This window comes from Nicotiana sylvestris, chromosome 2 (genome assembly GCF_000393655.2).
Source record: "Nicotiana sylvestris chromosome 2, ASM39365v2, whole genome shotgun sequence".
In the NCBI taxonomy this organism is placed as follows: domain Eukaryota; kingdom Viridiplantae; phylum Streptophyta; class Magnoliopsida; order Solanales; family Solanaceae; genus Nicotiana; species Nicotiana sylvestris.
Window position 1 is genome coordinate 44,291,440 of NC_091058.1, and position 9,648 is coordinate 44,301,087.

The window sequence follows — 9,648 nt, forward strand, 5'->3', positions numbered from 1 at the left end:
AGGCTGCATGGTTTATTGTATAATTGGGGGTGCAGGGTAAGGAAGGACCACCAAAAGAGAAGCAAAAAAAGAATTCTTTTATTCGATTTTACATGACACTCAATTCCTAAAAAGGGACACCTTTCGGAAATTTGCAAATTTATTAATTTTGAACTTTTCATTCTACCTTAGAAGTTATAACATGGTTTATAGCCAAAGAAATATAAACATCTATTAGAGGGTGCTCAATCAAAGACCGCCATATAAAATGAAAAGGAATGAATAATATATATGAGTGTAATGGTTTTTTTTATTTTTTATTACTCGATGTTAAATCTTCCCTTTGGACTGTAAATATAAAAATGGGAATATTTTGGTGCTCATTAATAAATGTCGTAGTCCTCAACTTATTTTTGGTACAGTTTCACTATGTTTGATCAAGGTGTAAATTAGTTCTTTTAGAAACTTATACAATGTAATCTAGCATTGTCATTTTAAATCTAAGGTATGATCCTATGTATACAATATAGGTATGGCGGGCCCTATCCCGATCTTATGATGTTACGTGACTCTTAAAGGCTTGCAAATAGATGTCTTGTGTATAAATACGTTGCACGGTCTTGTCGACCTCTGTTTTGAGGTACAGGTGATCATGGTGGCCTTGTCGCGTCTATATACTTATGTGTGTCATTTTGGGACGCAAGTAATCATATAGCTTTCTATCTTTATTCAGAATGTTACATGGTGGCCTTGACGGCCTGTTTTCATATTAAGTTGGTTGTTGAATGACTTACATGGGTGCTCGGTAAGTAAGGCCGGGTGCCTCCGTTTTGGGGTGTGACAAACTTGAAATGAATAACACCATAATATTCATTATCAGCTCAACTTCCTTTTAACTTTGAAATTTCGGACGTTTCAATTCAAATATCAACATTGTAAAATTTCCAAACAAATCTTCCTTAAACTTACTTCCTTATCTGGAGAAAAACTGATACAAGCTGCTCAAAACTATGCAAGAATAGGAGAGTTTTCACCTCCACATTACATGAAAAAGAAGTCTACATTTCAAACATGTGGTGTGGTTCAAGAAATCTTGTCCCAAGCTCAACAATCAATGGAAATGCAGTTTTGAGCCATAGCTGCAGGATCATCTTTGGAGACAAATGGATTAATCTTGACCCAAACAAGTGAAAAAACAGAAGCCAAGAGCACAGACCATAGCACAACAATGGTTGGTGTTCGATTTTGGCGTCCCATGAGACCTTTGAGGAATGGATAAAGATGAAGGATCACCCAAAATGAGAAGAAAACTTTGCCAAATAAAGGCCCCCAAGCTTCATATCCTTTGTTGAGTGCATCAGAGAAACCAGCAACAACACCAACTAAGTTAAGAATGAGAATTGTGGTTGGAGGGATCAAGACTGTTGTCCATTTGAAGATGTAGAGATCGCCAAACTCTCCATCATCTGCAGCTTTGGCTGTCACCGTGAAGTTTGTGTCTATACCGGCAAGCATTTTGAGGAATCCTTGGAAAACTGCAAAGAGATGGGCAGAGACACCTCCAATCACCCAAAACTGCTCGTTACGCCACCAGTCCTCTATGCCTATACCACTCCATCGTAGCTCGAGCACACCTGTCACTATAATGGAAAGGAAAAGACCAAGGAACAGTATACTCGCAACGTTTGATAGCTGCATACAAGGCACAAAAATTTGATTCAGTAATAGAAACTAAAGAAAAAGCAGCCTCAATACCAGCTCCAAATAATATGCACTCATTTTCAGTGTGCACTTCTTAATTATAAAGTTGGAAACAAGGCTCAGAGAAGTGGAAGATTTACCGTAGGAATGATGAATTTTCCTGTAAGAAGGCAAACAGCAGGAATAGTACAGTAAGCAATGAGGGGAAGAGAAGTGAAAGGATAGACAATGGTGTTGGTGTAGGCAAGTCTTTGGAGCCATTTGAGGCGGCCGCCTCCAAATCCATACCACAAAGGGCAATGCCTACTCAAGAAAATCTCCACCGATCCAAGAGCCCATCGAAGAACTTGGTGCAACCTGTCTGACAAGTTGATAGGAGCTGACCCTTTGAAAGCAGGCCTCAATGGCATGCAGTATATTGATCTCCATCCCCTGCACTGCATCTTGAATCCAGTCAAGATATCTTCTGTCACTGAACCATATATCCAACCAATCTGAAAAGGCCAAACAAAAAGAAAAATAAGTTAAACCAAAAGATCAATCAGAAAGTAGGCTTGAGACTTCAGGGAAAAAAAAAGTCTTGAAAAGAGCAAGAGTCAGTTTTTACTTCTTTTCCCCATGCTGTTTTCTCCTCATAACCACAGCCGATAACATGAATTGCTTCCCTAATCAGTATCGAGGGATTGACAGAATCAGGTACTCCTCCATTTTCCATCAACGTAGACTCGATAAACACGGATGACATGCCAAATGTTTTCTCAAAACTCATCTGAGAGATAAGCAAGGATCTCTCATGCTCGTCATAATCTGCAGACACAAAAATGATAGCTTAATTCCAAGGATAATGGAGCTAAATAAAGGGAATGTTGTCGTACTGGAAAACTCACTTTCAATTTCTCTTAGGTTGAAGATTGCAGAATTTAGATCTTCTCTTTTTGCCTCACGATATACCTCAGTAAGATCCTTCTCTTTGGCTGGTTTCTTGCGGCGACAGCAGCAAGAACAAGATGAAGATGATTTGGGTAATGTAGGCAGGTTAGAAGGACTATAACCATAAAGTGCTTGCCTATTGAAACAACATCCTGTACCGACATACACAGGTCCTTGGATGCCATCCAAACCTTTCATGTTAACCTGAATTCATGATATTAAAAAAGAAGAGCCATCTTAATCCATCTGACACCGCATCAAGAGAATCAATACTAAAGAACTGACATTAAGAGTATGATGTTCAATGAAGCAAGATTATTGTTTCCATTTTCAAATAGATGAAGAAATTCATTAGAGAAATGCTAATTATAGGTGGTCAAGATACTTACATCAAAGAAGACTATGTTTCTGTTAGCATATCTGTCACTTTTATCAATCCCATCAAATCTCTGAGGGAACTGCACATAACAGACGTCTCTGCCAACTTGTGGATCCATTAGGAAACACATAGCCTCACGAATGGCTTTGCTGTTATTGACGTAGTGATCACAGTCAAGATTGAGAATGTAGGGTGCATTTGTGAGAACTGCAGACACCCTTATCTGATAAAGAAAAAAACAGTAAGTTTGTGAAAGGAAGTAAACAAAAATCTTCTGAGATCAATGCTAATGAATTGCTTTTTGAACACACCAGAGCATTTTCAGCACCAGCTTTTTTGTGGTGCTGATAACCAGGTCTTTTCTCTCTTGAGACATAAACGAGTCGTGGAAGTTCATTTCCTTCAATGTCATGTGAACCACTATGTCCCAAGAAAACCTGTGGAAGAAGAAAAATTATGGAGTAACTGACCATCGCATATACTAGAACTTCAAGAAGCAAAATGTGACCTAAAATATATGGAGTATGAACTAAAATGATCTGAAAGCAGCAAGTACAAAGATTTTTGCAAAATCTTCGTTGTGATTTTATTGAAACTGAGATAGGTTAATTAATAAGCACTAACCTGAATCATTCCAGGATGATCACGCGGGTTGTTTCCCGGCCAAGGAGTTCCATCGGCCATGGTCCAGCCATCCTCGGGTGTTTTCTGAGCCTTCGCAACTAAAGCATTTACCCTCACTTTATACTCTTCATATTCTCTCTGCAAATACCAAATAAAACCAATAATGTAACCCAACTCTTGAACCATATATATGTTTATCTCATACTATTACAAAACTAGGCTCTTACCTTCATTGCTCTGCGCTCCTTGACAAAAGAAGGCTGCACCTTGTCTTTCAAGTAATCAAACTTCTGCGAGAAGTAGAACTCAGGTGCACGTGGTTCAATTGAAAATTTCTTGCAGAATGGTACCCATTTCCTTGCAAATTCAGAAGTCTCAGCTAGTGACTCAAATGTAAGCATTGAGCCACCATCATCAGATACATAGCAGGAAACTTTCTCGACAGGATAGTCAACTGCAAGGATTGAGAGAACTGTGTTGGCAGTAATCAAAGGAGGTTCTTTCATAGGATCAACTGTACTGACAAAGAAATCCACTGGCGCAAGCTGACAAGGTTCTCCCTCCCTTTCAAACCTACAAAAGGTTCAAACAAAGTTAACTTCTATTAGCAGTGTCATGGAACTGAAAGAGGCAAGAACACAATATATATCAATGTATGCCTAACCTTGCAGATAGCCTGTCAATATATGTCTCTCGGTTGATAGGAGACCATTTAGGGAACTGATCCAACACCCAAGAGAAAGCGAACCAGATCTCACAAATAACAGAAATAAGCCACAGAGGATAGGCACTTTCAACTGGATGTGTTACTCTATAGTGGAAGAAAAGGCACAGAACTATAAATCGGATGATAATCACGATTCTGTATGGAGCAATTTGAGATTTCGGTACAGGAATGATTCTTGAAAGTGGCTCTGCAGCATCTGCTGACCTAGACAAGTTATATTACACGCAATCAATAGATGCATGATGGAAATAGAGCATAATTCAATGTCACTGAAGGTGGATTAAACACCATTGTTTATAACTGGAAGAGTCCTTTTTTCTTGTTAGTTATTTAGATATATAGACAAAAGAAATCAACCCCATTTCAAGATTCTACTTACTGTGGCTTTTCTTCCATCTGCTGCTCAGGTGGAACTTCAGCTTCTTGTGCAACAGTCTTACTTTGGGTCTTCTTTTTCTTGTTTTTCTTTTCCTTCCAACTTTCCACTCTATTCTTCCATATTGGATTCCCAGAGTCATCATGATATTCTTTACGAGGAAATAGCAAGTAAGTTGATAGTGTTCTTCATTAAACTACACTACAATGAGCTATTATGAATCTTGTACAGCAAAAGTTCATATACTTACCACTGTCCACAGTTGAAACAGTACTGATATTTCTAGCATGAACTCCAACATCCTACATCGAGAAAAATAATCACAGAAAATTGTCACCAACTTAAATTCAATGTCATGTTTGAAGAACTAACATAGAAAGAAACATATGAAGTTTCACCGGATATAATTAATACCTGACCAGTATTAAGATGAGAAGCCGTTGTAGTATGGTTAGTAGAAGATTCATGCTCATTTTCTCCATCAGCCATTGTCAAGCCCTCTGCACAATTTAACCATGCATAATAAGCATAGAATTATGTTACACTTCCTTTATACTTCTTTTACCAAATTATCACATGGGATCATTAATAAGTTAAATTTAAGATTGACATAAAGTCAAATTGTCAAGAAAACAGATTAATTTAATTACCATTATAAGGAGTTGCACAGCGTAAACATGCATTGCGCCCTTCTTTGATCTCATAATGCAAACAAGACTTACAAACAGGATAATTGCACTCATGACAAGCCACAAAGACTTCACCATTGGAATTAGCTAACCCCACTTGTTCGCCACAAATGTTACATATCGGAACCCCTGACTCCATCATTTTTCCACTCACAAACACGCTATTCAATCTTTGCCACAGCTAGCACCCAAGGTGATGCTTTGTTCTTTGTTACTTGCAAGAATATAAAGAAGGAATGTTCACTTAACGTACAAAAGCTAAGGAATGAGAAACATTATTGTAATGGTGAAGGAACGTTTGGAGGGTGGTTATGGCCAGCTTGTAGGTTGAGAAGTTGGTATCAAAGGTATATTTTCAGAGAAGAAAGCAAAGCAAAATGTTGACAGAGATTTTTCAAATATTTGCGGGAATTGGAAGGAATGAGTATGGTTGGAGCTTGTACATCTTAACCAACTAATTGTACCAAACTTTGAGTCAGACTGCAGCTTCAGCCTTCAAGCCTGAGCCACCCCCCACACACCTCCTTTGACACAAGTCAAGCCACATGCCTCTTTTTTCTTTAGATCTAAGTTATGGTGTACTATATTCTAACATTATAAAATGTTTTACATCATAAACAAATTTACGTTACCAATATAGTTAATATGTGATAACAGGTTTAGTTATCATTTTTATTAGGTTACCAATAAATGATTATCAAAAAAAATATTCGTAATTAAGTGATCTAATAAAATTTAAACTCTTCATTTTCATCAAATTTCTTAACATCTATAGATTTACTGTCAAAATCAAGGAAGAATAAAAACTCTAACATCAAACAATGTGATTCGGACCGAATATCTTTTTCTTTTCACCTATCTGTTTTCTACTCTCTATCTAAGGACAAATATTTTCGTGTAGATATACAAATATAAAATACAAGTACTGCGAATTAAAATACAAATATTTTTTAGGTCACTCCATCATATAATCCCCCTTCATCCAGTCTGCCCGGAATTATAACTAGGATCAATTTATTCATGTTTTTATGTTCTAATTAAAGATAGTCTATTATCTCAACGAAACAGATTATTCTCTTTCACCAATATATGCAAAGTGCAAGCTCAATAAGACATAATCTCTCTGACTCGACTGTCCTAAATCATCCAGTTCAAATTAACAAGATTAAAATTTGTAACATCAAATATTTGGAAACTCGTGATAATCGGGCGTGAAATTTATGGTAACTTTATATGATGTAAAATAGATGTTAACAAGTATGAAAATGGAAAAAGAATACTTATCTTTACGCTCTGTACACACCAGAAAGTTCAATATAAATGTATTGGACAAATCAATAACATAATATACCAAGAACAGGCCCACAATTAGGTATGCAAGTATTGTAACTGCAACCAATAGATATACCTCACAGTTTCTGTTAGAATATTAGAAGACAAAGGTTGATGGTTATATTGGGCCTATAATTGTAATCAGAATTAGCAGTGGCCCATTCTATGTTGTGTTAGTTGTAATTGGGCCACCGGGTCAAGGGTCAAGGCCCACTATTTATGTTTATTACTTTCATTCTTCTATGTACAGACAATTAATTCATTTTAGACAATAATGAGAAAATATCGGCTCCTTTCTTCTCTTTTTCGAAGCTTCTCTCAAATGCAACATGCCATTCTCCAATCTTCATTTCTTCTCTAGATTCTCAACATCTAATATGGTATCAGAGCGTAGATCCTGGTAGATCACTTCGTTTGCTTCCGATCGATGTTAACCATCTCAGTTTTCGTCAACTTTTGGATTTTCGTTGCATTTATGCTGGATTAGGGTTTTGGCCGAATTAGCTGGAAAATTTCGGGATATATTTTGCTTATTTTCACTGGATCTTTGTCTTCGATGGATGTATTGACTGGAGTTTGACTGGAGTTGACTGATTTGTTCGTCTAATTCGAGCTAGGGTTTCTTCATCAATTTTTGCGCCGCCGGAAGTTTCTTCTTCTTTTCACAAGGTTGTTCTCTTTTCGGTTGCAAAAGAGGGAGGTAAATTAGTTTCTTCTTCATATTTCATAACTTTGTTGGCTATTGTGTTTGTTGTTCTATATTCTCTCGATGACGAATGATAATCCTGTCATTACGCCTTCCTCTTCATCCATTGCACCTCGTACTGTGTTTCATGAGGATGATTTTACGCATCCTTGTCATCCTCTATATGTGCATCCATCAGATGTACTAGGAACCTCTTTGGTTTCTAGTCCGTTTGATGGCACCTGCTATGGCAGCTGGAGGAGAAACATTTTAGTTGCTCTCTCCATTCGGAATAAGCTTGATTTTATTAGTGGTTCCTCTACATAGCCACTTCCTGGGTCCCCTCTGGCACGCCAGTGGCAAAGATGTAATGATCTTGTGGTTTCATGGTTGATCAACTCTTTGTCAAAAGAAATATCTCGTAGCATAGAATATTCTAAGTCTGCCAAGAAAATTTGGTGTGAATTGGAAGAGAGATATGGTAAGGGTGATGGGGCTAGAGTCTTTGAACTAAAGAAAGAATTAGCTCATATTTCCCAAGGGTCTTTAGACATAGCTTATTATTTCAACAAAATCAAACAACTCTGGGATGAGATAGTATCTTATAAGGTTAGAGTTTGTACTTGTGGGGGAAAGCTGCTGAGGATGAAGAGCAGAAGGTTTATCAGTTCCTTATAGATATGAATGATACCTATATGCAGACTCGCAACAATATTCTAATGATGAAGCCACTTCCATCTGTTGGAAATGTGTACAGTATTATATTATCTGATGAAAAACAAAGACAAGTGTCTTCTGCCTCTCAATTCTCATCTCAATCTGCTTCATTTCATGCTGGGATTTCTAAGCCCTCATTTCCCTCCAAGGTTTCTTTTGAGGGCACCAGGAATTCTCTTATCTACAAATACTGCAAAAAGCCTGGTCACTCAATAGATAAATGCTATAAGTTGCATGGGTATCCTTCTAATTTCAAGTTTAGCAAAGGACCTCCTCCTCGCAGATCTGCTGCACATGTTGAACTTGACTCTTCTGGTGTTTTTTCTGCGCCTGGTAGTTCTGCTGGTCCAGCTAAGCATGAGGAGTCTTCTGTGATACCTAGCCTCACCAGGGATCAATACTCCCAGCTGATGACCTTATTACAACAATCCCAAATTTATGCTTCCCCACACTTTCCACCTCTCTTTGCTTCTGCTAACTTTGCTAGTAAGCTCATGCCTTATGAGGGTGTCTCTTATGGAGCTTGTATGTTATCTAGTGTGAATGACATTGTTTGGATAATAGACTCCGGAGCTACTGATCATATGACTTCCATTAAAAGTTTACTTTTTGATATAATCACTCTTCCCATTCATTATATTATGTCTCTTCCAAATGAGTATAAAGTAAAAGTCACCAATGTTGGCTCTTTAGCTTTATTCCCTAATTTAATCCTTCATAATATTCTTTACATTCACAGTTTCAATCATAATCTCATATCTGTTCAAAAACTTTTAAATCATTGTGATGATGTTGTTCAGTTTACCAAGTCTGCTTGCACATTCCAGGGCCCTTCAATGAAGAAGCCAGTGGTGCTTGGTAGACTGGACACTGGACTTTACAAGCTATTTCAGCATGTGACTTCACCTATTGACCCTGTTCATGTCAACTATTGTTCTTCAGTTGTTTCTTCTTTGCCTGTTTCTTCTTTACCTGTAGTCTCTACCACTGATGTCAATGACGATTCATCTGTAAATACCATGGTTGCTTCAAATAAAGTGAATAATTCTGATGTTGTTTGGCATTATAGACTTGGACATATAACATTTTCCAAAATGAAGTTTATTTCTGGTATTATTAGTGATTTGTCTTCTAAACAGTCCTTCATATGCCCTATTTGCCCCTTAGCAAGACAAACTAGGCTTCCTTTTCATGATAGTTCTATTCAGTCCACTCATTTCTTTCAGCTTGTTCACATAGATACTTGGGGTCCTTACTCCACTCCTACTCACTCTGGTGCTAAGTATTTCCTTACTATAGTAGATGACTACACTAGGGCTACCTGGACACACTTAATGGGGCAAAAAGCAATGTTTTTGACCTATTGAAGGCCTTCATTTCCATGGTTGAAATACAATTTCAAACTAGAGTCCAGACTGTGAGGAGTGACAATGCTTTAGAGTTAGGTTCTTCTTCTTCTGGGTCCCTTTTCTTTTCTGAAAAGGGAATTATTCATCAAACCTCTTGCCC

The 9,648-nt window shown here is 37.5% G+C and overlaps 1 protein-coding gene across 1 annotated transcript; it reads right to left on the reverse strand.

The window, feature by feature from the left end:
- Positions 1-848: 848 nt before the first annotated feature.
- LOC104218210 (cellulose synthase A catalytic subunit 8 [UDP-forming]) lies at positions 849-5,864 on the reverse strand. The gene is made up of 13 exons (XM_009768649.2): positions 5,367-5,864; positions 5,131-5,216; positions 4,967-5,018; positions 4,720-4,867; positions 4,278-4,544; positions 3,841-4,186; positions 3,614-3,751; positions 3,301-3,426; positions 3,000-3,212; positions 2,568-2,814; positions 2,288-2,487; positions 1,821-2,174; positions 849-1,671 (listed from the first exon to the last, which is right to left on the reverse strand). Exons 1-13 carry the CDS (start codon positions 5,545-5,547, stop codon positions 1,084-1,086), a joined length of 2,946 nt encoding a protein of 981 aa, XP_009766951.1. The 5' UTR covers positions 5,548-5,864; the 3' UTR covers positions 849-1,083.
- Between the last annotated feature and the right edge of the window lie 3,784 nt (positions 5,865-9,648).